Below are 27,007 nucleotides of genomic sequence, written 5' to 3'. Positions count from 1 at the left end.
CTGGGCAGGACCCAGTCAGGTTTCTCTTTAGTATATAGAGAGGTTTCCCTATTGCATTTGACCTCAGAACACTTGTTCCACAAAATGTAGTAACCTCCACCAAATTACTCTTGGGGTAACACAGTGATGGGGGCAGGGGACAAGGCAGTCCTTACCCCCAGGCCAGCCAAATATCTGTGTGTGTTGGAGATTGGGGGGTCATTTGTTTATTTTCCACTTGTAAAAGAGATGCTGCTCATTGGGGAAATTTGGAGAATACAAAAAGAAGAGAATGGTGTTTCTATCCCAGGAGAACAAAAGCTATACTTCGAGGCTTTTTCCCCATTCTGCCTCTTCACTGCTGTGTTCCTTGTGTGTAACTGAGTGCCCTGCAGAGGCATCATGCTCTGTCACCAATCCCGTTCCCTCTTAATGTTTTCATGAGAGAATATTACCATACCATTAAAAACCCTGTCATTCTGTTCTTTTGCAGGCGGGGCCCTTGCGTTTGTCAGCCCGAGCTTGGCAGTGCACAAGACCTCCTCAGCTGTGGACCGCCAGCGGGAGTACCTCCTGGACATGATCCCGCCACGCTCCATCCCCCAGTCAGCCACGTGGAAATAGTGCGAGCCGGGCCCAGTGGAGAACAGGCTCCCTCCTCCCTCCCACCTGGCCCTGCCACCCTCCACTCGGGAAGACCTCATACTCCCTGAGAAACGAGTGAGCGAGTGCCGGCTGCGCTGCGGAAGCAAGAGCTCCGTTCTTGGCTGCAAAGTCTCGTCGCAGCTGAGGGGCTGCTTTACAGGTGGACGAGGATTATCACTGAGGGACCTTTCCCTTGGGCTTTTTTCCTTTCTTTGCCTTTAGTTTGCCCAACACCAGCAGAAAAGTGGACCTCGGGGGCTGGTTCTGCTTCCGGCCCTTCCTTTCAGCCCCCTCTCCCCCCATTCCACAACCCCCCCCCCCCCAGCAGGGTGCACGGACGGCTCACCCTGGACACTGTGACACGCTCGGCAAGACCGGCGCCCGGGGCTTCTGAAGTCGAGCGGAGCGTTCTGTTTTGTTTTTGCTTTTCCCCATCTTAGCCTCCCAATCTTTGACTGCCTTCCTTCATGGCAATCTTTAGGTTGACAGATTTTTTTTTAATCACCTCATGATGATGGAGTTTAAAGTAAACCGTGCAGACCCAGGGGTCCCTGCCGAGCACGGCCCCCACACCCCAGAGGGTGGGCCACTGACTGCCCAGCCCTCACTCTAGCGGAAGGCCTCTGCTGCTGCTCATCCTGGAGAGCCCGGACCTCCCACACTTAGCAGAAGAACAAACTGCGACCCAGACCCCAGCCAGAGAGCCTGGGATCCCAGAAGCCACGCACCGCCAGTAGAGGAGGGAGCAGAGAATTGGCAGCAACATCCAGAGCCTGAGTGGGAAGTTGGAGGGGCGGGCTATTGTGTTTTTTTGTTGTTGTGGTTTTATTTTATTAAATTTTTCCTTTTCTTTTCCTTCTTATTTTGATGGACACCATCCTAAGCTGCCCTGGCCTATACTCCTGTCAGGTGTGTCTGGTGGGGAGGTGCCCCTGCCCCTCCAAGACATCAGGGTTTCCGTTTGGGTCTAGTTTAGAACCTTCCCTTAAAACAGGGCCATGCTGCCAGGGTCGCCTTCAGACTGTTTTTTTGTTTTTGTTTTTAACCCTTTTTCGAGTCTACAGAAATGTCTTATACAAAGGATCAGGTCTGCTCTTAGTTGTGTTTCATTTTGGTTTCTCCCACTCCTTAAAAATCGGTTCCATGAGGATAGGCAGAAGCTGTCGTGAGTGTGCTGTGCACGGGGCCGTCTCCGTGCAGGTGCGAGGGCGTCCTGTGTGTGCACACACGTGTTTGTTGATGTGGAGATGGGGTACGCTGCTCCCCACTTCAGCCCCAGCCCTAGTTTTCCTATCCATGCAGTTAGGGACTTAATTTAAAATCCTTATTTTGTAGGGCCGCCTTCTTCAAAACACACTGCTACAACATTCTAATAAAGGCTCATTTAACCCCCTCTCTCATGTGTGAATATCCATGTTTAGCAACATTTTGACCCGCGGTAGAAGGCCTAGTTTTGCAACATTCTAATTTTTTGTTGTGTAAAACCCTGTATTTCTCATTGATTTTTGTTTTGAGTGCATAATTTAGACGGGCTGAAGGAGGGGAGGGCAGGGAAGGGTGGCTTTCATTCCAAGATCCAGGGATTTGGGGGAAAGGAGGGAAATTGACATGGGGGGTGTTTTTACACCAAAAAATCAAGAGTATGCAAACATTTCTATTTCTCACATTTTTCTGTGTGCCTGGCAAATAAATACTTGTCTTATACTACCCTGAGCTGTTAGCCCTCTCTGTTCAATGACATGGGCCAGATTTTCCAAATCCTTCAAGAAGGAGCACCTGGGCTGGCCACTTCCGTGGGCAAACAGACCTCAGTTCTATGCAGTAACTCGGGATCAGGTGTCCAGGCGAGAGTCACCTCTGCACTGGAGGGGTGTGCCAGGATTGTCACACCCCAGCTGGGGTTGAATGGATCTGTGACTCATGGGCCCAAGCTGAACTGTGCTGTGCAGGTTGGCCCTCAACCCCAGCCCATTAGAACCTCGCTCATCACTGTGCTCAGGAACCACCTCTACTCACCTTGCCTGGCTAGACTTCTACTGGCCTCTGAGCTGTTAAGTGGGCCTCATGAATTCAGTACAAACCCGACCGCCATGGGTGGAGGATGGGGCTACCGGCCCTGGCTCTGCCTCCTCCAGCCCAGGGTCCCTGAGGATAATCCCATCAGGGGCCACTTACTGTGACATGTAACTTTTTTTAAAGGAGACAACGTGAGATGCCTTAATCTTCTGTTCATTTCTACTGTATCAAAACTCTTACCCCCCTTTTTTTCTTTCGTTTCCCCCTTTGCAGTATAACTTCTCTGATAAGCCCCAAATGAGTAGTTCTTTGATGAGGTTTATGATGTTGCAGGAATGGCGTATTAAATACTTCTCTGCATGTGGGGTTTGGACATACTAGGAAAGGGTTAGTAATGTTAAGAGTGTTCTCCCAGCAGCAAAGCCTGCCAAAATTGGTCACAGTGCTGGGGTCCTCGTCTCCCCCACCCCCACCCCAGGAGCCTCAGGACTGAAAGGACCTGGTTCCTAGAAGCAGTGAGAATGTGTGAGCACCCAGTCCCAAATGATGATGATGGTCCCAAGTTATCTGTGACATGAACTCTGAACGGCAACTGGAAACTGTTCAAGATGCTAGCCACTAAAGGGTGAAGGGTTGCATGTTTGAAATGGCCATACGTGTATAAATGCATGTGCACATAGATACATGTGTGTCTACTTGGAGCCTCCCATTGCTCTGGCCATCCTACCCATGTCACTGGGTCCCCAGTGTCCCAACTGTGATGTTGGGACCCACACCTTTGATAAGGCCAACAGTTGCCCTCCTCCCAGGGGTAGCCTCTGCTCCTGTCTGTACCCTAAGACCTTCACAAAGCAAAACTTGGCCCCAGTGCAGAGGGAATGAAAGACACCTGAGTACAGCTCTGCTGTGTTGTGGTTCCTGTGTCCCACGAGTCATTTTCCTGTGGACGGAAAGACATGGGGAGGAGTTCTCTATATAAACATTCTCATCACAGGGGTGTAAATCATGGAAAAGGCCGGCGTTGCTGCTGCACCATAGAGTTTTTATTTGATGCCGAGTTATGCTGCACATTATGGTTGCCTAAAGAACTTGGACTGAGCTTTTTTTTTAAAAAAAGGACAGCTAAAGTTTTATAATCCTTAACAATGAAAGTGTAATAGACAGTTACACTAGTTCAGGGTATTTGGAAGGTGGGCGTTTGGGGATGGGTGGGTGGGGAGGTTGTCACTTGTATTTATTGTGACGCTAAATCTTTGATAATAAATGTAAAAGGTTGACCACCAAACCGGAATAGAAGTTCCAATAAACAGAGGCTGGAATCAATGGCTATGCTTGTGTCACAAGGAAGTTTTAGAATCTGACGGAAAATAAAGAAATGGACAATGGCTTGGCTGTATTTTTCTTTTGTCCCCTCGGCCCTGGTTTCCCTGCATTATTTTTGTCCCAGCTTTGGGACAGCTTGGAGACTGGGGAAGGTGTAGCAGGGTGACCCCTTGTTAATGGGGAAACAATGAGACACCTGCTTCTTGGGCTTCTTTCGGACTTCACTTCCAAAAGTGGGTGGAGTACCTCCCCAAACTGGGCACTGTGGCTTTGCTTCTGGGCCTCCCATCTTCACCAGAACCTGTGGCTTTGTGGCCTACTTATCCACAGCTGAGAGAGTGAGGTGAGAAGCCAGTGGGTTTTGCCTATCCACTAGCTCTTAACCTCTTCCAGCCTCCACCCCAGAGTGGTAAGTTCTTCTGGGCCTATTTTCAGACTTGGCATCTGCATTGGGTGTCCTTGCTACAGGAGGTGTTAACAGATGCAGGTTCTAGCACAGATGGAGCTGCCCTGCCAGCTCTGAAATGAACAATTTCTGGTGAAAATTTGTTTTCAGATATTGATACACTGTTTCAAAAGTTATTTATAAAGTGGGACCTGTGCTCACTGGTGAATTTTTAATATTTTTTAAAAGATTTCTTTTAGAGCAAGAGCGCGAGTGGGGGAGGAGCAGAGGGGGAGAGACTCTCAAGCAGGCTCCCAGTGCAGGGCTCCACCTCAGGACCCTGCGATCACAACCTGAGCCAAAACCAAGAGTCCTATGCTCAACTGACTGAGCCACCCAGGTGCCCCACTGACTGGTGAATTCTAATGTGCCTAGAATATGACCCTGTTTTCCTAGGTGCTTTTATTTTCATTTATTTATTTTTATTTTTTGCAGTTTCTCGTCTTTTTTCTTTTTTCTTTTTTTTTTAAGATTTTATTTATTTGACAGAGAGAGACACAGCGAGAGAGGGAACACAAGCAGGGGGAGTGGGAGAGGGAGAAGCAGGCTCCCCGCCGAACAAGGAGCCCGATGCGGGGCTCGATCCCAGGACCCTGGGATCACGACCTGAGCCGAAGGCAGTCGCTTAACGACTGAGCCGCCCAGGCGCCCCTCTCGTCTTTTTTCTTAAGCCATTCCTGCGTCCAACCTGGGGATAGATGGTCCTCTCCAACCATCACACCTAGCTAGGTTTCACATGGGCAAGGCACAGAACTGACAGAAGACATTACAGAAATTAAACCCAAACCTGCCCCAGTCTACCTGTGATACATTCTGACTGGTGCCCCATACCCCAACACTGGCTGTGAGCACCACACTTACAGGGTAGTATCTCAGGGGCTCCAAATTCAGCCCTCAAGTGAGTTTTCATTGGGTAAGGCACAGGCTCCTCAATTGACCCACTGACACAACAGGGGTGAGTTTCAAGCAGCTTCTCCAGCCAACAAATGGGACAACTGCCCCAATCCCTGAGGTCTTGTCCCCTCCGAACTGATCCACAGGTCTGTGGCCATGGGGTAGGAAGAGACCCAGGCCCCATTGCTCATACAGATTAACCTATGGATAGAAAAAGGCACATACCATACCCAAGGCACTAGGATTTCTTGTGACAAGGGCAAGGAAGGAAAGAACGGAGTGTCAGGGAAGAGGTGACTTAAACCAAATCTGCAATGAAGAAAGGGGGAAAGTGGTTCAGGGAATGGCAACAGCCAGTGCAAAGGCTCAGAGGTGAGACCAAACCTGGACGGTCAAGGACAAGGCAGGCAGTGTGCCTGGGCCACAGGAAAAAGGGGTGAGGATGTGGGTTTCATTCTGAGTGTAGTGGGAGCCTCAAGAAGGCTCAGGGTGTGGTCTTTCAATGAGCCACACAGCCCTTCCCTACAACCCGGAGGACAGGTTCCTACCTCCATTTTCCAGGTGCGGAGCCCAAGGATGGTCCAGACCAGAAGAGGCGCCCTCCTTAGCGTAAACCAGAGGGGTTAGGTTTTCTTTCTCAGCTCAGATGTGAACCAGCCAGGACTGGAGGCAAGGCACTTCCCCTCTCTTAGCCTCGGTTTCCTCATCTGCCTATTTGAAGGGGGTTAGGGAAGAGTTGGCACTTAATCCCCAGGGCACCTGAGAACACAAAGCGTGAGTGAGCAGGAGCAGAGAATGGTCAGACCCACAAAATGACCAGCCTCCTTGGGGACTGTGTGGGGCTTGGAGGCAGGTAGGATTAGGGCTTAGGGAGACATCTTCCATGCACCCCAAATGAGAGACAGCCGCTGTCACCAAACCCACTAACCTCATTGCAACAAAATAATCCCCAATCTCCCCCAGGCGCTGTGGGGTCCTCTCTCCAGACATACACTTTTACCTCTCCACATCTTCTCCCTCCCCCTCCATTCTAGCCGTAGGACTTTCATGGCATTCCCCAAACACACCAGCTTCAATGTATCTTGGGAACACTCAGAACACGTTCCTTCTGCTGTTTCCAGTGGCTGATTCCTTCAGGATTAAGCTCAAATGTCTGCTTCAGGCCTTCCTTGGTCACCCCCCCCCCCCACCTCACCCAGCATTTAGCACAAGTTACAATCATTTTCTTTCCATGCTATTCATTTTTACTTGACTTTTCAACTTGCCTCCTCGCTGAGGGCAGGGATGGATCTAAACCTCTTTGTGAAGTCCCAGAGCTTGGCACACATGTGTGTAGGCGTTCAATAAATGCATGAATGAAGAGAGGACTGAAGTAACCAGCTTGCCCAGCAGACTCATGCCTCACTCTTGACTCTCCCCTGCCCCAGACAACTTTTTTTTTTAAGATTTTTTTTTTTTAAAGATTTTATTTATTTATTTGAGAGAGAGAGAATGAGAGACAGAGAGCACGAGAGGGAGGAGGGTCAGAAGGAGAAGCAGACTCCCCGCCGAGGAGGGAGCCCGATGCGGGACTCGATCCCGGGACTCCAGGATCATGACCTGAGCCGAAGGCAGTCGCTTAACCAACTGAGCCACCCAGGCGCCCTGACAACTTTTTTTCCAAGGAAGGGCCCTTACTATGGAGAGCTTCCACCACCTCCCCACCCCACTCCAGCCATATCCAGTTTCAAATTCCAGATGTGTTATTGGGCAAGTGTCATTTGTGTGGGCCTCAATTTCCTCATCTATAAACGCTCAGTTTCTGTTGAGACAGGCGGCCCCCCGCCACGCCCCTCACCCCCCCGCTGCTGAATCCTTAAACACGGTGAGGGTGCTGGGATCCTTGCTCCCCAGCCCCGCATCTCTATTGCCAGGGCCATCACGACCCCGGCACGACCCTTCGAGTTCTCTTGAGGCTGAAGAGCCCAAAAGTCCGGTTTGAATCCTCCCAATTCCCTTTCGAGACCTAGAGCTAGAAGCTTTCTCTACAATGGGACACCACGCCTGCCTTCCCCCGAGGGACAACCTCCCACCCCTACTTGGTAAAGGGGGCCATTTTTAGAGGCAGCTGCGAGGAAGAGCGAGTTTATTGCAAGTTCCAAGGAGGCAGCGCCCGGAGCGTGCCTTCCCCCACCAGCCTGCGTGGCTGCCTAAAGAAGGACGCCCTCCACACGCGTCCACTCGCTGGCAGCTCCTCCAGGTAGCTAACGCCTGCCCGCAGCCATCGCTCATTCCGCGCTGGCGCAATGCTTCCATTTCTTCTCGTCCCTTCCCCTCCCGAGGCCTTCTCTTGGGGAACAGAGGAAGCGCTTGCACCCTCCCGCTCTCGGGATCGTGGGGAGGGGAGCTAGATTCTAAGCAGGGGCGACTACCGCCCGGGACATCCAGAGACCGGAAAAAGGGGGAAGTGCGCGTGCCCAGTGGCGCGTGTCGGCTTCGCGGGGGTACCGAAGCGCGCCTGGCGCGCGTGCACTGCGCTTGCGCAGTGCTCGGGGCGGCGGGAATGGCGGGAACCCCGGCGTCTAGCTGGAGTCCCCAGCACGCAGCCAGCCGTTGCGCGCTACCTGGCCCGCTGAGGGCCTGGCGGACGGGCTGAACTGCAGCAGTTCTGCGATCAGGGCCTTGCAGCGCTCGGACAGCTCGAGGCCATCGGGGTAGAGGACGCCACGCTTCTGGCGCCTGGGCAGACCAGCGATGTCCGAGTCGTCGAAGGGCATGCACCCGGTGACCATGACGTAGAGCACGACGCCCAGGCTCCACACATCGTACTTCTTGGGGTCGTATGGGATACCCAAGAGTACCTCAGGCGACGCGTAGGCGGCCGAGCCGCAGTAGGTGGTGCTCAGGTCAGGATAGCCGTGTGCCTGGCGACCAAAGCCAAAGTCAGTGAGCTTCACGCGGCGCTCGTCGGGGCTCAACAACACGTTTTCGCACTTGAGGTCCCGGTGCACCAAGTGGTGGTCATGCAGGTAACGCACAGCCCCAGCGATCTGCGCGAAGAGGTCACGCGCCTGACCCCCGGGGATGCGCCCGCTGCGCTGCACTGCCTGCAGCAGGTCGGTGGCAGCCGCCTCCATCACGATATAGAGCTTCCCATTGCACACCTCTATGAACTCAAAGACGTGCACAATGTGCGGGTGTCGCACGCCCCGTAGGATGGACAGCTCGCGCGGCAGAAACTTGTTGACGAAGTCGGGCGGCGCGCGCCGCCGGTCCACCACCTTGATGGCCACTGTGCCCTTGTACTTCTTGGACGTGGCCACCTTCACCTTGGAGTAACTGCCCTCGCCTATCGTGCGTCCCAGCTTATAGCCGAGTTCGCTCAGAAGTTTGTCGCCCGACATGGTGGCGCCTGGGGCGCGCGGGGAGCAGGAGGCGGCTGCTGTCGGGGGGCGGCCGGACTCCAATATCGGGCCTAACCCATGGCGCTTGGCACCTGCACACCCGCACCCCCATGTGCCCACTCCCGGGTCCCCGCCGCGGCGGTGCCTTTTATTGCCCAGGTAACAATTTCTGCCTTGTGAAGTGACCACGGGCGTCACCCCGCCTTGGGGTGGGGGCCCCCTGGACCCGCCCCACAGGGCCCCCAAGGCCATCAGGCTTTGTGACTCATAATCGCTCTGAATGGCCCACTTCCCATGAGAGACCCTGGCAAAGGGTCCCGACCACCACTCGGGAGCAGAATCGGTGCCTGGCATTGGGGCGGCTCTTCATGAGTCGAATCTGAGCAGCAATCGCCCCCCAGCTTCGTGTACCCAGCTCTGGCCATGTGGAGCTTTGGGACGCCCGCACAGCCCCGCGAAGGGGAGACAACGAGAGAGGGGCTTAACTCGGTGACCCGGCTCCCTCAGGAGCTTGGGGTCTCTGAATGGCCTCAGCACTGCACCAGAGGGAAGGTGTACGGAGGTGCTTTAGGGCAAGGACCCGGGCGACCGGACAGGCTACAGGCGTCTACACCGACTGAGCCAAGCCCCGTCTAAGAGAAGAAATACGGAATCCTCGGCTACAGCCTGGCCGCCCAGTCGATCCCTGGACCTATTGCCCAAGCTCTCTTTCGCGGTGGGATCGTTACACTAGCGTCCTAGGCGCCCTAGTCCCGCCCAAGACATGCGCGGTCCATTCCGCCACACTCATCATGGCGGCGGCCGCCGGACGTAACTTCCGCTCGCGGCCGGAAGTTGGGGTCCCGCGAGCATGGCAGCTTCGAAGGTGAAACAGGACATGCCCCCGCCGGGGGGCTATGGCCCCATCGACTACAAGCGGAACCTTCCGCGTCGGGGACTGTCGGGTCAGTGTCGCACTACGCCGGGGTGTCAGGGTTGGGGCTTCGGGGCGCCGCGACGGGCGGGGGGTGCCGGGGAGTCTCGCGGGCCTCAGTTTCCGCCGCAATGTGACGGGAGGCGGAGCCCAGGGATTCCCGATAGCTTCGGTAGTAACGAGGATAACTGCTGGAGTTTGTCGAACGCTTATTAAGCTTTGTTTTCTTCACAGGACAGTCCGGGAGGTCGGTCCCGTTAATTCTTCCCATTCTACAGTTGGTTAGACAGATCAATGTAGCCCGTGCCCCGAGCCCTCAGCCACACTTCCTTTTCACAAGTGGGGAAACTGAGGCCCTGCCCCCAGGGCTACCCAGTGTAAAACTCGTGCTGAAACTGAAACATTGAGGGAATTTAGAAGATGTTCCTCTCTGGTAGTCCCTACCTGCGGATGTCCCAGGAATATGTATTCTTAAATTTTTCAAATGTTTTAAGTAACATTTAAAATTTTGTTATTGGGCTCAACACAAGAAAATGTAAAAGAAAAAAAAAAGTAGAAGGGCCACATACTTTGCACCTAGGGTTAACAGAAATACAAAATTTTATTTTGTTTTATTTTTTTTTAAAGATTTTATTTATTTATTTGACAGAGAGAGACACAGCAAGAGAGGGAATACAAGCAGGGGGAGTGGGAGAGGGAGAAAGAAGGAGGCTTCCCGCGGAGCAGGGAGCCCGATATGGGGCTCGATCCCAGGACCCTGAGATCATGACCTGAGCGGAAGGCAAACGTTTAACCGACTGAGCCACCCAGGCGCCCCGAGAAATACAAAATTTTAAACAAGGATGAATACATTTCAGGGGCGCCTGGGTGGCTCAGTCGTTAAGCATCTGCCTTCAGCTCAGGTCATGGTCCCAGGGTCCTGGGATCGAGCCCGAGGTCGGGCTCCCCGATCAGCGGGGGGCCTGCTTCTCCCTTTCCCACTCCCCCTGCTTGTGTTCCCTCTCTCACTGTGTCTCTCTGTCAAATAAATAAATAAAATCTTAAAAAAAAAAAAAAGATGAATACATTTCCCATAACTCGTCGAACTTTATATTTAATGTTATGTACACGTGCCTTGATTAAAAAAAAATATACGGGCATGGTAAAAAAGAATTCAGACAGTGGGAAAGTATCAGGTGAAAACTCAAGCTCCTCCCAGCCCCTTCTTGGCTTTTTTGTTTCCCAAAACATCCGTTAGCAGACTTTTTCTATAAAGGACCAGATAAATATTTTACGCTTTGGGGATCAGATGGTCTCTGTCCACTGTTGCTGCCTTTTTTTTTTTTTTTTTAAGATTTTATTTATTTATTTGAGAGAGCTCAAGAGAGCACAAGCAGGGGGAGGGGTAGAGAGAGAGGGACAAGCAGACTCCCCACAGAGTGGGGAGACTGTAATGGTGCTCAATCCCAAGACCCCCAAGATCACAACCTGAGCCGAAGGAATGCTTAACCAATTGAGCTACCCAGGCACTCCTCTGCTGCTGCATTTTTACTGCTGTTTACAAACCTGAAAGTGTTCTTAGCCCAAGAGCCATTACAAAAACAGGTTACAGGCTAGATTTGGCATCACCTTGATACTTGACTCATCCCAGAACAGATTCAACAAAAATAATGTGATCTGAATCTCTTCAATTTCTTTTCTCAAGTATCACTAAGCACCCAGGCCAATGTACCCCTCAGGTGTGCAGCATGAGGTCTGTTTACACATGTGCACCTGTGTGACCTGTAGCCAGACTGGGTTGACTGGGCTCCCCCTAGTCAACATGTCTCTTTTTTATTTTTAAGTCACAAATGTGCCCTTCATCCCAGTCCTCTCCCAGTTCATGACATGGAAGTGCCTCCCATGTGCCCTCTATACCATTATCTAGGCTTGGGCCTCCTAGTTACACCCCTTCACACCAACTTGCATTGTAGCATATACAAACCTGCCCCCTGGCTGCAGTGGGGTGAGGAAGAGACCCCTTCTGGTGGCATGGTCTTTGTTATGTCCCTGCATTCAGTAGTTGCTTGTTGAGTGTGCATGTGGCACTGAGCCCTGTCTGGAAGAGCTCATAGCCTAGCAGAGGAGATGAACATAACGCACCAGAATTTCCCATTTTGGCAAGGCCCGAGCTAACCAGGGCCTGCTTTAGCCAGGCTGGGCTGGAAGGACCTCTCTGAAAGTCCCCTAGGTGAAGGGAACAGCAAGTGCAATGGCCCTGCTCTCTATCCTGCACCCTACCCTAATCATCTGTCCTGTGCCCTCCTCCAGCCTTGCGTTTGAGCCATAGTCCCCAGTGGCCCTCTCCCCATTAGTCCTACACACAAGCCTGGCATCCACTCCCCTCCTCCCTGCCTAGATCACTCTCCACTAGCGTCCTAGAACCTGCAAAGCTGGCTCAGACCACCTTTAATCCACACTGTTCCCGAAGTGACTGCTACCCCCGTCTTTTCCACTCAGTTCTCTTCTCTCCACTCCCTCCTGTGCCCAGTGGGTGGCCCTTTCTTTTTTTCCCTTGTGTCTTTAACTTTTTTTTTTTTAATTCACAGACAGTACCATACAATTCACCTATTTCATGTGTACACATCACAGATTTTTAGTCTATTCAGTTTCATCACCATCACCAGGATCTAAATTTATAACACTTCTGGGGCACCTGGGTGGCACAGTTGGTTAAGTGTCTGACTCTTGGTTTCGGCTCAGGTCGTGATCTCAGAGTCATGGGATTAAGCTCTGCATGGGGCTCTGCCATCAGCGGGGAGTCTGGTTGGGTTTCTCTGTCCCTCTGCCCCTCCCTCTCCCCCGGTGTGCGTGCGTACATAGGCTCTCTCTCTCAAATAAATAAATAAATCTAAATAAATAGATAAATAGATAAATTTATAACACTTCCATCACTCCAAAAGGAAACCCTGACCTCATGAGCAGTGACTTCTCATCCTCCCTCTCCCAGCCCCTGGCAACCACCAGTCTGCTTTGTGTTTCAATGGATTTGCCAGTTCTGGACATTTCATGTAAATGGGCTTCTATTTTATGTGGCCTCTGGTGTCTGGCTGCTTTCACTCAGCAGGATGTTTTTAATGTGCATGGTGTAGCATGTGTCCAAGCTTCATTTTACTTGTTTGTTTATTTTTTGGTTGAATAATATTCTTGTATGAATGGACCACAGTTTGCATATCCATTTACCACTTGATAGACATTTGAATTGTTGCCACCTTTTTGGCTGCTTTGAACATTCCTGTGCAAGCTTCTATGTGGATATAGGTTTCATTTTTCTTGCGGGAAATTTCACCTAGGAGTGGCATAGCTAGGTCATATGGTAACTCCACATTTAACGTTTCAAGGAACTGCCAAACTGTTTTCCAAATTGGCTGTACTGTTTTACGTTTCTTCCTGCAGTTAGTTTATGGAATTTCCAATTTCTCCACATCTGGACAACACTAATTAGTTTCCTTTTTTTTTTTTTTTTTTTTTAAATTCTAGCCATCCCAGTGGGTGTGAGGTGATATCTTATTGTGGTTTTGATTTGCATCTCCCTGGTGACTAATGATGTTGAGCATCTTTTCATGTGTCTATAGGCCATTTGTATAGCTTTCCAGGAGAAATATCTTCCAAGTCCTTTATACATTTTTTAATTGGGTGGTTCATTGTTTTTTTTTTTTTTTTAGTTTTTTTAGTTTTTTTGAGTGAGAGTGTGCAAGCGCAGAGCAGGTGGGGAGGAGAATCTTAAGCAGGCTCTACACCCAGCATGGAGCCCAAATGCAGGGCTTGATCCCACAGCCCTGAGACCATGACAGCCGAAACCAAGAGTGGGATTCTTAACCAGCTGAGCCACCCAGGTGCCCCAGGTTGTTCATCATTTTATTACTGAATTACAGAGTTCTTTGTACATCTTGGTTACCATTCCCTTATCAGATACATGATTTTCAGAGACTTTCTTCCGTTCTGGGGGTTGTCTTTTCAGCTTGACGGCATCATTTGTAGCACAAAAGTTTTTCATTTCAGTGAAGCCTAATTCATCTGTTTTTTTCTTTTGTCACTTGTGCTTCTGGTGTCCTAGCTAAGAAGCCATTGCCTCATCCAAGGTCACAGAGACTGACAAATCTGTTTTCTAAGAGTTTTATAGTTTTAGCTCTCAAATTGAGGTCTTTGATCCATTTTCAGTTAATTTTTGTGTGTGGGGGAAGGAAAAAGCACACTATTCTTTTGCATGTGGCTATCCACTTATCCAATTTGCTGAAAGACTATTCTTTCCCCATTGAATTATCTTGGCACCCTTGTCCAAAAGCAATTGACCGTAAATGTGAGGGTTTATTTTTGGACTCTCAGCTCTGTTCCATCAATGTACATGTCTATCCTGATGCCATGCCACACTGTCTTGTACACACAGCTGTGTGTTAAGTTTGAAATTGTGAAGTGTGAGTCCTCCAACTTTGTTGTTTTTCAGAATTGTTTGGTTAATCTGGGCCCTTGAATTTCCATATGAATTTCACAATCTGCTCCTCGGTTTCTGTAGGGCTGGTAAGGGGGAAAGGTTGGGATTCTGATGGGACTCCATTGAACTGGTACCTTAGTTTGGGGAGTGCTGCCATCTGAACAATGTTAAGTGCTGATACTGAACACAGGATGTGTTTCCATTTATTCAGGTCTTCTTTACTCGTGGCCTTGCACCCACTTCTGGGCATGCCCCTCATCAGCCTCCCCCACCAGACTGGCAGCTCCTGAGGCACAGACCCATGCTGAGGGTCTGGGTTCTCAGCCTCACCACTGTCAGCAAGAAAGAGCTGTACATTCGTACAGGTCACCTTTATCTTGGAATTTATCTTACACATGGGCCCACACGTGAGTGCCTGGTGTGAAGACGAGGGGTCTCCATGAGGATAGCCCAGGATTATGCCCTGGGGCCCAGTCAAAAGAAGAGGCCCCTGGGCTTCTCTATAGCTACTGAAAAGAAAGAGGCAGCTCTTCTAAGATGTTCCTGTCTAGCCCAGGTGGTCAGCCATGTGTAAGAGCCATAGTTGTGCTGGGAGCTGGTTCTGGGCACTCGGGCCTCTCGGGAGAGGTTCTCCCTCTGTGCATAGGAACCAGGCGCCCTCGCTGTCTGTCCCCTATAACATGGAAGTGTCTTACTCTGAGCTAATGTTTGTTTTGCATTTTTAAGATTTATTTATTTATTTATTTGAGAGCGAGGGAGAGAGAGAGAGAGCATGAGCACAGAGGGGAGAGGGAGAAGCAGACTCCCTGCTGATCAGAGCCCAATGCAGGGGCTCAGTTCCAGGACCCTGAGATCATGACCTGAGCCGAAGGCAAGTGCTTAACAAAAGGAGCCACCCAGGCGCTCCTGAGCTAATGTTTTTAACAAGTTTAACTGAGGGGCTGAAAAATCTAACCAGCTTCTCATGCATCTTTGGGTCCAGTAGAGATGCCAGAAAAAACGTGTGCTGCACCGAGCTGAAGAAGAAAGATGAGGACAGGGACAACAGAGGCCCCCTGCAGGCAGCGAGCAGGGCCGGGACTCCCAGAGCCCCTCTGCCCCCCACAAGTCCTAGGGAGTGGCCTCACCCACCATTTGCTGGTCATTTACTGGGTGTTAACTGGAGCTCGACCTGGCCAAGTTTGTCAGTTTTTCCGGGCAACCACAAGGCCTGTCCAGGGAAGAGACTACAGCTCAAAAGATTAGAGGGTATGGGGTAAGCCAGCCCCAACCAGGCCGCAGGCAACTTGGGCTTCCCTGAAGACCACAGCAGGCCCACAGCCTGTCAGTCAGAATTACAGCGCAGGTGCCTGCTGGTGTCAGTAAATATTCATGGCAGCCTCTGTCCCCTGGTGCCCAGGCAGGGGGCTTAATCTGCTGGGCCAGGAGGCAGTACCCCAGGGAGCCCAGGGGTGGCTGGGCGGGCCCTGCAGGGCACTGCCTGCCTGTGGCAGCCCCATCCAGCCCCCTGTGGGCAGCACTCAGAGAAGTGGCCCAGGCAGCCAGGAGCCACCATGGAGCTGGACCCAGCTGTAGACACCATCCTTCCCCATGGAAGCACCTTCTGACTGGGAACCAAACAACCTTCTAGAAGATTGTGGGGCTGGGGCCACCCAACCATAAACAGCAAGACCCTCGGGCTCTCCTGCAGTCCCTGCCCAGACTGTACCTTCTAGAAACTGTGGCATGGGGGGCAGAGGTGTGGCAGCTGCAGCTACCTCCCTTGTCAGAGAAAAACTGAGGCAGCCTGGTGTCCCTGCCTGCAGGGCAGGTGAAGAGAATAAAGAGTGGTCTGCAGTTTCGGAGGAGGGGGTCCAAGGGAAGGGGCCGGTGGACATTCCACAGGGACAAAAAATAATCTGAAGAAATATGCACTAGAGACAGTACTGGCCATCTCTAGGAGGGGGTCACTAAGACTTTCACCTTTTCCCACATCAATATTTCTGGTGTATTTGCACAGCAAGCGGATTAATACTTCACGAGAAGAAACTACAAGGGGTGGCCTGTCCCAAGGGTAAGCGCTGAGCTGGTGGCCCCTCTCCCCACAGGCTACAGCATGTTTGCTGTGGGCATTGGGACCTTGCTCTTTGGGTACTGGAGCATGATGAAGTGGAACCGCGAGCGCAGGTAGGCCCCAGGCCCCAGGCTGCTGAGGGCGGGAGTGCACCTGGTGTCCACTGGGGCCCTTTGTCAACCCCTCAAGACCCAAGGAGTATGGACCTGGACTGAGTCCATTTCTGAACTTTCCACTCAAGAAAGGACTCATAAGTGAGCAGCTCTTCACTGGGCATCCCTTGGCCTCTGCTGCTAGGGACCTGAAGGTCTGGATTAGGACAGCCCATCAGGTGGACATGGAGGGGCAGACCCAGGACGTGCTCTCTTAGTGGGTTTTTGTCAGTGGTAACCAGGCAGTGAGGACAATAAGGGCTTAGAAACAGGCCACGCAAGACAATGGTCCTGCCTGCCACATGGGGCCTTAGGCACCAAGGCAGATGGTGGCCTCCATTCAGACTCTGGCTGCCTCTAAGCTGGCCTGACGCCCTGCCTGGTGACCCCTCCTCATTGACCCCTTACTGGCTGAGCCCGTCTGCCCTGCCCTACCCCACCCTGTGTTACGTGTCCTTAGCACCCCCTTTGAGCTCACCTGCCCTCCACAAGTCTGGGAATACCGGAGGGTAGTGCTGAAGGCAGCCGGCACGTGTCAGGTACTGGATGTTGAGTGCGCTCAGACCAGGTCCGGCTTCCCGGGAGCACCCGCAGAGAGATGGACACAGTAGTGACAACTGTGTGGCTGTGGTGGGGGCAGCGGCTTGGAGTGGGGCTGCTGCTGTGGGTCTGGAAGGATAGGAGGGAAGGAGGCTGAAGCTCATCCAGACCCTTCCCTGTGTGGCTGAGATTCCTAGTGATGAGGAGCCACTTGCGTGGCCACATCACTGGGTGCCGCTCCCCCAGCGTGAATGGGGCTGGTGGCTCAAAGAGACAGAACTGCCTGCCCTGGACTCACACCCCACGTTATTTTGACATGAAGAGGATGTGGTTTTATAAGGCCCAGAGCCCTGTGATAAAGGTCCCATCCCCCATCCCCAGTTCACCACAATCATCAGGCCAGGGCTGTTTTTAGGATTAAGAAATAAAGTTTTTAATTAAAAAGAAAGTGTGAAGCCAGCAGTCTTGTGGATCAGTGCCTGTGCCACCTGCGTGCCCCCCCCCCCCCCCCCCCCCGCCCCGTTTCCCATCTTCTGGCAGGTAGAGCTTACTGCCCAAGCCTTGCCCCGCTCACTTGCCTCTCGCCCAGCCCCCTTCCCCATGCTCACCCTGTGGCTCTAAGGCCACGTCATCTACCCCAGCTCCAGCCTGATCTAATCTGTTGGTTTGGGGGGTTCACAGGCGCTTGCAGATCGAGGACTTCGAGGCCCGCATCGCGCTGATGCCGCTGTTGCAGGCAGAGAAGGACCGGAGGTGGGGCCGCTGAGACCAGGGGTGGAAGGTCACAGGCCTGAGTGTCCCATCCTGCAGTGCAGGACCTGGCCAGAATGCACGTGGGACTGACAGCTGTGTCCTTGCATATGTGGGGTTGCTGTCACCCTTGGAGAGGGCCCCAAACTGACTTAAAGTGGGGACCCAAGGGACAGAATGGGAAGGCTCCCTGAAGGAGAAGACATTGAGGCTGCAGCAGGAGGACAGTAGAAGTTTGTAGTGGGGGGGAAGGGACAAGAGGGGTCAGCATGTGCAGGGTTGGAAGTGGCAGGAGGTGATGGGGAGTAGAACAGGGAGGGTCCTGGCAGATCTGTTAGGCAGGGGTCCCTCGGGGTGCTCAGGCTTGTCCCTCACCTTCCATTCCACCCCCACAGGGTCCTGCAGATGCTTCGAGAGAACCTGGAGGAGGAGGCCATCATCATGAAGGATGTGCCTGACTGGAAGGTGGGTCCTGGGCAGGGAGCATGGGGGTCCAGGCCACTGCAGAAACACAGGCACCATGGGAAACCTGTGGCTGAGAGGAGTAGTGGGGGCCAGGCATGAGGAGGAGAAGGCAGAAGCTTTTGGTGTAGACAGAGTAGCCACTAGGCCTAGTGGGGTCCCAGTAGGTAGTGTGGGCCTGAGGGGGTAGCTGCACCCCCACCCATATTCCTCTGTCTCCACAGGTGGGTGAGTCTGTGTTCCACACAACGCGCTGGGTGACTCCCATGATGGGCGAGCTCTATGGGCTGCGCACGAATGAGGAGATTCTCAATGCCACCTACGGCTTCATGTGGTACATGTAGGGGCCTGCTCCCCTCGGACTACTTGGACCCCCTACACCCTCCCCACTGGGAAAGAATAAATGCTCTGGAGACCTGCCTGCCTGTGTCCCAGTGACTGAGTGACCTGCGAGTGGGGCACCATTGGGTTACACGTGGCCTGGTGACATAGGGTCTAGACCTGGGGACTCTGCAGAAGATGCCAGGAGGGGTGGCCTCAAAACATACCCAGAGACTGCGCCTGGATCCATCAGCCTTGGCTCACAAATACGCCTGGATTTTCCTACCTCTGTTGAAACCCTCCTTGTCAGTAGCCCACCCCTCCAGGCTGGGGTTCCCCCCCAACCCTGCACCCTGAGCACATCAGTGAGTGGGGAACCTAAAAAGCAGAGCATGGGATGGAGGGGCACTGGAGGCGTGTCCCCTTGCTCCCAGGCCGGGACTCCGTTACGGGGGTCGCTACCTGCCTGGCTTCCTTCCATTCCCAAGGCAGCTCCACTCCTGGCACGAAAGGGTTAAGTTTGCCTGCGCCCGCCAGCCAATGGCTGCGCGCAGCGCCTTCGCGGCGCCGCCTGATTGGCGGAAGCACAGGGTGGGAGGGGAGGAGGCCCCTGTACCCTGGGATGCTCTTAAAAGGCTGTGGCTGTGGCCGCCGGGCCTTGGGCACCGGCTCACCTCGGCCATGAGCAGCGCGGCCCGCCCGGACCCAGCGGAGGCGCCCGAGGAGCGGCGTTTCCTCAGGTCAGCCAGGGATGGGGATGCCAAAGCCCGTGGCAGAGATGCAGCCCGGAGCCGGGGGCATCATGGGCAGGGCAAGGCTGGGAGGAGGTCTCATGGGCAGGATGGATCAGAGGCAGGGGCATGGCCAGGATGGGGCCTGAGGGGTCCTGAGGCCCACCCGCATTTCCCTGGAGAGACGAAGCCTGCAGCCTGCTGCTACCAGTGCCTTCTAAGCTGTGTTGCCCAGGGAAACTGCATCCGCCTGGGGCTCACCCCTAAGTGAATCATTTCAGCAGCACCGCTAGTAGCTCTCCCATCACCCTTCAACCCAATCCAGGCCCACCTCCCCTTTCCATCTGTCCTTGGAACCCTGGAAGCTCCCACCCTTCGTTCCCCTTGGTAGCCCACCGGCTACTATCTCCTTGACCAGGGAAGGAAACTGAGGCCTGGGTTGGGAAACCACTGTCTGAGCCAAGGTTAAGGTTTTTGAATATGTAGGCCACTTGCCAGTAGTTTGATTGGATTTGGGGTCTGGAGTTGGCAGCTGTGGCTGTGTCTCCCACCTCATCCTGAGTTATTTTGTGATCTGGGACCCCAAGCAGGGCTGTGGACCTCAGTGTAAACCAGATTCATCTGATATCCCCTTGTCTGGCCTCCTCTGGCCACTATCCACTCAGACCCTCAGGGCAGATATTGTCCAGTGACTGGCTGATGTTCAGATTGAGTCTGTAGACCCAACACATCCTTGACAGAAGAGAGCTGAAGCTGATTTCACCTGGCATGGGGGATGGTGGGGCCAGTTGTGCAGCATCTCAAATGCCAACTGAGGAGTGATGGGGCACTGGGGTGGGTAGGAGTGGAATGCGCAAGCAAGGAGACAATGAGGTTAGAAACAATGGGCGCGTAGGTGTGGTGAGGAATTTGAATATTCTCTGAATATTGGGGAGCCATAAGCAGGTTTGAGACAAGTGGCGATGCGATCTGGCGTTTAAGTTTTCAAAGCCCCCATGGCTCTTGTGTTGAGGAGGAGTTTGGGGGCCATGAGACTGTTTTAGGCAGCCAGGTGAGCAATGATGGTGGGCTGGTGGGCAGAGGCCTGAAGGTCAGAAGCAGATGGAGCCAAGAGAGCAGGGAGGGTCTGGCATGGGGCTGGCTCCAGGGCTTCACCTCCAAAAGAGCCCGCTCCTGGAAGCATTTTGGGAGAACAGGCCCAGTTCCTTTGAAAGCAGGTCACCTCAGCCTTTGCGCTCTCAGGGAAATCCTGGTCCTCGCAGTTTCTCTCATCTGGGGACTGACATCGGGAGAAGCAAGAGGCACATCGTAACTGAGCCCCCCACCTCTGGCCAGTCCCACAGTGGCGCTGCCCTGTCCCCCTCCCCCACCAGCCCCGATTCCCACTCAGACCCCACCTAGAGCTGCCAGTGTCCCTAACCCCAGGCTCCTAGCTGGGACCATCCTCCCCATTATCACTCTAATGACCAGTTAGGCAGGAAGATAATGTTCCAAGTGGTGGCCTGAGGCCAAAGCTTTGGGACAGAGGAAGAAGAGGATGAATGGGTATTCCTCCCACCCTTCTCATCTTCCCCTCACCCTCCTGTGGGGGCAGCAGCCAGAGCTGTCACAGATGAAGGTGGAGGAATGAGCCACATTTCCAAACACACCTTCTCCAGTGTTCTCTCCTGGGAGCCGGGCCAGCCTGCCCAGGGAGTGCTCTTCATCTGCCCCACCGTGAGCTCCTTTTCCCCAGCTGGTCTTTCAACCTTATCTGAAGTCAGCTGGGGTTGGATCTGGCTCTGGTTGCTGGGGTCACTCAGGGCATGTGTCCTCCCTGCCCTAAGCCTCCATCTCCCCCATGTGCGTGGGCCCCCAAAGTGTCTTTCTGACCCAGTTTCTCAGTTTCCCTTGCTTGGCTCCAGCCACAGTGGCCTCACTTCTGTCCCTTCAGTCTGCCAAGCCCATTCCCACTACAGGGCCTTGGCCCTCACTCTTCTTCCACTTGGATTACCTCCCAAAGTGCTCCAGGCCATCTCCTCCAGGAAGCCATCCCTGATTCCCCCCTCCTGCAGCAGTCTTCATTCCTTACCTATGCCCCTCCTGCTGCCCAGCCTGATTTTGCTGCAAAATTGGCCAGAAGGTTGTGGTCTCTTGCTCACAGAATTGAAGGAAGGAACCTAAAGATTCACCCCAGGAAACCTCTGCTATCTGTAGGTCTGCCTCTGCTTCTTTGCTCACACCCTGTATGGCTCTGGAAACAGACACCAAGGGTAGAAGTCTGTTTTCTCACTTGCTTCCTGCATGACTCTGGGCAAGCCACTTGGTTACTCTGAGTGGTTGAATATTCTTCTGGGCCTGGTTCTGTTGCTACTACTATGATCTCTAGGGTCTGCTGAGCTGGGGGTAGGTGCTCTTCCCCAGCAGGAAAGAGTCCTGCTAGGGGAAGCTAGCATCAGGACATAAACCCTGCCCAGCTGCCCCAACCCCTGATTCTGGGGGACCATTTCCGATCTTCAATGCCAGCTCTCCTTCTCTGCCGCCACTACAGCCCATGCCCGTTGGAAGCCCCTAAGCCAGGGCTAGCTTGGTCCCTGCTTTTGGAAGAGTCCAACACTTGGTTGTCATTATCTTAAAATTCTTAAGTAATGGGGCCCGTGTTTGCATTTTGAAATGGGCCTTGAAATTTATCTAAACCTACGCGGACTTTACTTTTGCAAAAGAGGAAGCAAAACTAAGATGTGACAGATCCCAGTCACTCAGGGAGTTGATGGCAGACCTTCACCTCAAATGAGTAAATCCCATCTCTCTTGCCACAATTATTGAAGGGTCACCAATAGGTCTGATAGCTGTGGGTTCCACATCCACCTCCCTAAGTGAGCCATCAAACTCCTCTGCAGCCTTCAAAATCCACCTCCCTCAGGCACCTCCTCCCCCAGCCCAGTCTGCCCCCTCCAGTGTTCTGGAGCTTGCTCAGTGTTTTCCCCTGCATGAAATTCGCCCATCACCGTCATCAGTCTTTCCCGCCCATTCCTCCTTCTGGGTTCTTCCCGCGGTGGGGATGGGCGAATCTGGGCGGGGCTCCAGTCTCCCCCCGCGTTGGGACAGTAGAACCAACGTGCGCCACCACGCGTTCCTCACCACCAGAGGGCGCCCGTACCTTGGGCTTCAGCTTAAACCTTCTGCAGCTCCTTTCAACCGCATGCACGTCTAATGGAGAAACTGAGGTTGGGGGTGGCGCTAGGGCCTGGCTGGGAACGTTGGTGGAATGTTACTGGTTCCATCTGAGCCTCTCTAAGTCTCTCTCTTTGTGTCTTTGAGCGTCTCTCGCCACTCTGTCCCCTAGCACTGCCGAGGCGGCCGCCCTGGAGCGGGAGTTGCTGGAGGATTATCGCTTTGGGCGGCAGCAGCTGGTGGAGTTGTGTGGCCATGCTAGTGCTGTGGCTGTGACCAAGGTATCTGACCCCTGAACCTTGACCTTGACCCCATCCAGATGGCCAGCCCACCAGAGCCGAGGCCTAGCTGCATGACCCGGGTGGCCAAAATGGTCTAGGACTCAAGAATCCCCTTTTTTTGTGTGGAGCTACTCCAGCCCATTATTCAGATGGGGAAACAGGCCTAGAGAGGCTCATCACTGGTCTAGACCAGGCAGGGACCCAAGACCCTAGGTGTCAGTGAGGGTCAGGGCAGAGATAGGAGTCCCCAAAGACTTGGAGGCTGGGAAGCAGAGACAGGCTACTGCAGGATGCTCCTGGGGCCCTTTGTGACCACCCGCCTCTGCCATCTCCTGGATCTCAGTAAGGGAGACATCAGTTCCTGCAGGCTGAGTACCTCCAAATAACCCCATGCTGCAGATGGGGAAACTGAGGTCCAGAGGCAGGGAGTGGCCTGCAAAGGGTAGGTCCCAGGGGGTAAATAAGCAGAGCTGTGTCTGGATCCAGGGCAAAGCCCCAGCTTCGAGGTGTCTCCAAGAGACGCGAGAGTAATAAGCAATGATGATGCTGCCTTCCAGTGCTTTTGGCCACGTTGTCAAACTGTGGGCCTGTTTCCTCCTCCAAAGCAAGTGTAATAAACTGACAGCAGTCAATAAACACAAATGTCTTAGAGAAGTGCCTGATGGCGTCAGGGCTCCAGGACGTAACCTTTCTCTTCCTCCTCTTCTTGTCACCACTGCAGACTTTTGTTAAACACAATTTCTTTATGTAGGCTCAGTTTGTTTGTTTTTTTCACGTTCCTATTTCCAAATGAAATATATCCTGAGTGAAGCTCCTGCAGGAGAAGGAAATGATGACCATCAAAGCCCCAAAATCCAACATAGTAAACACTTGCCTGGCCCTTGCTGACTGAATGTTGTTTGGTTTTGCCCTGAAAGCCCCAAGTCTGTCCAGAAGGCCCTCAGTCCCAGCCAGCCCAGATATTGTTGCCCTCCCCCCGGTCTCCAGTCTCGGGCTCTGGGCCTGGCATGATGGGGTTGCAGGTGCCCTCGGGGTGGGGCAGGACCTCGCTGAGAACTTGAGGAGGAGACAAAGAAATACTAAGCCCTCTGCGTAGCTGGAAGTTAGGGTACAGACAGGCCCCCTGGAGCCCCTGGTCTCAGAGAGGCCCTGTGACCCTGTCAGTGCCATTGTCATTCCCATTTGATAGAGGCCAAGGGAGGCTGGGAGAGGAGAGGGGGCTGAGGCCATACAGGGAGTCAGGGCAGGGCTGCGGCTGGAACACCAGTGCTCTGAACTCCTGTGTTAAAGAGACTGATGCACAGGGGTGCCTGGGTGGCTCAGTCGTTAAGTGTCTGCCTTCGGCTCAGGTCACGATCCCAGGGTCCTGGGATCGAGCCCCGCGTCGGGCTCCCTGCTCAGCGGGAATCCTGCTTCTCCCTCTCCCACTCCTCCTGCTTGTGTTCCCTCTCTCGCTGTGTCTCTCTCTGTCAAATAAATAAAATCTTTAAAAAAAAAAAAAAGAGAGAGACTGATGCACAGGCCCAGAGACGCAGAGAGTCTGGGAGATAGAGACAGAGAAAAAGAGAGACACAGAAATGCAGGCACAGAAAGACTACAGAGAGACAGATGGGGGGGATAGACACAGACAGAGAGATACAGAGAAGACAGGTGATGGCAGAGGCAGATGGAGAGAGACAGGGCATCTTGGGTTGGAAAAGTACCCCCTCACCCCCACCCCCCCCTTTGGGGCCTCCAGGAGGGGCTGAGCCCTGGAAACGTGGGCGAGGGAGGGGGCAGCCACTGCGGTGGAAAAAGGTGGAAGAATGTCTGCAACTCAGGCCGAGAATAAACAAACCGCACTCTGGGCACCGGGTGGTGGCAGAAGGCACGTTTTCCTGCTCCAGCTTGGCAGAGCCTGAAGCAGGGACTCTGCATCTCCAAGGAGGAACTTGAGGCCCCCAGAGGCCATGCCCTTTGCCCAGAATGCCTATCCTCCTGTTCTATTGCCTCTAGGCCCGTGCCCATCCCTTCTGCTACTCCAGGCCTCAGTTTCCCCACCCAAACAAGGAGGAATTCCAGACATCATGCCTTTGCCTTTGCTGTGCCCTCTGCCAGGTGTTCCCCTTGCCTACTCTCTCCCGGAAGCAGAGGACAGTGCTGGTCGTGTGTGGCCCAGAGCAGAACGGGGCCGTGGGGCTGGTCTGTGCCCGGCACCTGCAGATGTTTGTGAGTAGCAAGGACCCCCTTGGCCTCCTAGGGTCACCCCCTCAACCCTGTCCCTGCAGAAATTACTCCCTCCTCTTGATAGTGTCCCAGGGGGACATTGAGGCTGGAGAGGTTACAGAATAAGCCCAGTGCTTGCCCCAGGTATCCAGGTCTGGGGGCTAAGGCCCAGCAGGGAGCCTGAAAGGGGCCCCAGTGCTGACTCCTTTCTGCGCGCCCCCCCCCCCCCAACCAGGAGTACGAACCGACCATCTTCTACCCTACACGCTCACTGGATCTGCTGCACCGGGACCTGACCACCCAGTGTGAGAAGATGGACATCCCCTTCCTGTCCTATTTGCCCACGGAGGTCAGCGCTTGGTGGCAAATGAGGGGGGAAGTGGGGGACAGTGCCCAAAGGCCGCCCCCTGACCCTGCCTGCTCTCTCAGGTCCAGCTCATCAACGATGCCTACGGGCTGGTGGTGGACGCTGTGCTGGGCCCTGGCGTGCAGCCGGGGGAGATCGGGGGCCCCTGCACGCGGACGCTGGCCATACTCAAGCTGCTGTCCATCCCCCTTGTGAGCCTGGACATTCCCTCAGGCATGCCGGGCAGGAGGGGGGGCATGTTGGGGGCTTGGGGGGGGGCCCTCTGCACCCCAGCTTCTGGTGGCGCCAGCCTGTCTCCGAGCCTCAGTTTCCCTAGCATGGATGGCTCATGCACTCTGGGTGAGGGTCATGTCCATCCCTCAGATAGGGAAGACCAAGGCTGCTGCCCAGGTGATGCCCTGTCCCATCCCCCCAACACCCAGCCCAACATGCCCGCTGCCCACCCTGGCCCAGTTGCCTGGGCAGACGTGAGCTCACTCGGCAAAGGCCTCACCCATCCTGGCCGCCGCCCCACGCCTGTTGGAGCCATTAGGCGACGGGCAGACGGAACAAACAGCTCCTGGCCAGCCGGACCCTCCACGGGGCTGGCCACATTCAGGGGGATATCCCCCAGCTTGCAAGACCTCAGGGCCATCCCAGCAGGGTGCCACAGAGCAGGGGGTTAGCTATGAAGAGATGGGCTGTCTGGTCCAAGGGTGGAGACTAGGGTCACAGAAGGAAGGATTAAAGTCAGAGGGAGGAGGCTTTTAGTTAGTGGCTCCAGACTCTGGTCAGAAGCAGGAGAGAAGGCAAGACCCCTAGTCTGAAGGTAGAGGCTCATTTGAGAGGTGGTAGAGGCTAGGGCACAGTGAGGGAGGGCGTCAAGTCAAAAAGCAAGATTTAGTCCCAGGGCGAAGACAGAGATGTCAGGTCAGAGGGAAGAGTCTCTAGTCAGAAGGAGGATGATGAACACTCAGGTTGGGTGAGGATGATGAACGCTCAGGCCATGTTCTGTTGGAGTCAAGGACCAGGAGTAAGGAGACAGATCTGATGGGGGAAGACTGCCTGAGGATGGGGGCAAGTCTGTCCTCTGAAAGGAGAGTGGGGATCTGGTCAGAGGGGGAAGGCAGCTAGGAAGCCTGGGTGGAAGGAGGCTCTAGTCTAAGTGGGAAAGCTCAAGATTGATAGGGAGGGAGTAATGGGGACAGATGCTGGGTCAGAAGGCAGAGGCATGGGTCTGACTGGGAAAGGGCAGCAAGTGGAAATGTAGTCTGAAGGCAGAGGCTGAGTCAGATAGAGGAGAAAAATTAGTAGCATGATGGGAGCAGGGGCAGAAAAGTATGAAGACAGACGCTCTGGTCAGAGGAGGAGGGAAACATCTCCAAAGAAGGGGAGACACTGGTCTGAAGGCGGAGGCCCAGTTCTGTGGGGAGGCAGGTCTGACCAAGACTCACGTGTCAGAGAGCAGAGGCTGGGTCTGATGGGGAAGGGGAAGTGGGCGGTGAGGCGGCAAGTCTCTCTCGTCTGAAGGCAAGCACCCCCCCACCAGCTCCCGATTCCCTCTCCCTCCCGCCCCTCCTCCCTCAGGCTGGGACGCGGAGACCGGTGGCGGCGACACCGAGGATGGGCTCCGGCCAGACGTGCTGGTATCGCTCGCGGCGCCCAAGCGCTGCGCCGGCCGCTTCTCCGGCCGCCACCACTTCGTGGCCGGCAGGTTCGTGCCCGACGACGTGCGCCGAAAGTTCGCTCTGCGCCTGCCGGGATACACAGGCACCGACTGCGTCGCGGCGCTGTGACCGCCACCCGCGTCCTGGCGGCTTGGACCCGCACCAATAAACAGACGTCCCACCACCACCTCGCCTCCTCCTTCTCTGTGCGCCGGGTTCGCCGCCCGGGTGGGCAAACTCGGGAAGGGACTTGCCACCGTCCCCCAGCGCCCAGGCCGGAGGGATGGAGGGTAGTCGT

The 27,007-nt window shown here is 54.1% G+C and overlaps 4 protein-coding genes across 5 annotated transcripts in view; 3 read left to right on the top strand and 1 right to left on the bottom strand.

Moving 5' to 3' along the window:
* GATAD2A (GATA zinc finger domain containing 2A) overlaps nucleotides 1–2,019 on the top strand; it is a 103,157-nt gene extending 101,138 nt beyond the window's left edge. For both annotated transcript variants that reach the window (XM_021683241.2, XM_021683243.2), the window contains exon 13: nucleotides 473–2,019. In XM_021683241.2, coding sequence (XP_021538916.1) covers nucleotides 473–603 — 131 coding nt within the window. In that variant the 3' untranslated portion in view covers nucleotides 604–2,019. The remainder of the gene's footprint in view (nucleotides 1–472) is intronic.
* A 5,844-nt stretch (nucleotides 2,020–7,863) lies between these two features.
* On the bottom strand, nucleotides 7,864–8,735 carry TSSK6 (testis specific serine kinase 6). The gene has a single exon (XM_021683191.1). The coding sequence runs from the start codon at nucleotides 8,683–8,685 to the stop codon at nucleotides 7,864–7,866; it is 822 nt and encodes a 273-aa protein (XP_021538866.1). The 5' UTR covers nucleotides 8,686–8,735.
* A 783-nt stretch (nucleotides 8,736–9,518) lies between these two features.
* NDUFA13 (NADH:ubiquinone oxidoreductase subunit A13) lies at nucleotides 9,519–18,427 on the top strand. Its single transcript, XM_021683076.2, has 5 exons — nucleotides 9,519–9,629; nucleotides 16,136–16,214; nucleotides 17,475–17,546; nucleotides 17,939–18,008; nucleotides 18,230–18,427. Exons 1-5 carry the CDS (start codon nucleotides 9,536–9,538, stop codon nucleotides 18,347–18,349), a joined length of 435 nt encoding a protein of 144 aa, XP_021538751.1. The 5' UTR covers nucleotides 9,519–9,535; the 3' UTR covers nucleotides 18,350–18,427.
* A 580-nt stretch (nucleotides 18,428–19,007) lies between these two features.
* Nucleotides 19,008–26,838, top strand: YJEFN3 (YjeF N-terminal domain containing 3). Its single transcript, XM_021683075.1, has 6 exons — nucleotides 19,008–19,066; nucleotides 22,383–22,491; nucleotides 24,589–24,699; nucleotides 24,932–25,045; nucleotides 25,126–25,276; nucleotides 26,630–26,838. Exons 1-6 carry the CDS (start codon nucleotides 19,008–19,010, stop codon nucleotides 26,836–26,838), a joined length of 753 nt encoding a protein of 250 aa, XP_021538750.1.
* Nucleotides 26,839–27,007: the final 169 nt, after the last annotated feature.

Source organism: Neomonachus schauinslandi, chromosome 1 (genome assembly GCF_002201575.2).
Source record: "Neomonachus schauinslandi chromosome 1, ASM220157v2, whole genome shotgun sequence".
Classification (NCBI taxonomy): Eukaryota; Metazoa; Chordata; class Mammalia; order Carnivora; family Phocidae; genus Neomonachus; species Neomonachus schauinslandi.
Note: the sequence above shows the minus strand (reverse complement) of the source record. Positions and strands in the feature narration are given on the sequence as shown.

Coding starts and splice junctions, on each gene's coding strand:
- NDUFA13 (XM_021683076.2), top strand. CDS start 9,536: ATGGCAGCTTCGAAGGTGAAACAGGACATGCCCCCGCCGGGGGGCTAT. Junction 17,547..17,938: donor CAGGCAGAGAAGGACCGGAG/GTGGGGCCGCTG, acceptor CCACCCCCACAG/GGTCCTGCAGATGCTTCGAG. Junction 18,009..18,229: donor AGGATGTGCCTGACTGGAAG/GTGGGTCCTGGG, acceptor CTGTCTCCACAG/GTGGGTGAGTCTGTGTTCCA.
- TSSK6 (XM_021683191.1), bottom strand. CDS start 8,685: ATGTCGGGCGACAAACTTCTGAGCGAACTCGGCTATAAGCTGGGACGC.
- YJEFN3 (XM_021683075.1), top strand. CDS start 19,008: ATGAGCAGCGCGGCCCGCCCGGACCCAGCGGAGGCGCCCGAGGAGCGG. Junction 25,046..25,125: donor TGTCCTATTTGCCCACGGAG/GTCAGCGCTTGG, acceptor CTGCTCTCTCAG/GTCCAGCTCATCAACGATGC. Junction 25,277..26,629: donor GAGCCTGGACATTCCCTCAG/GCATGCCGGGCA, acceptor CTCCTCCCTCAG/GCTGGGACGCGGAGACCGGT.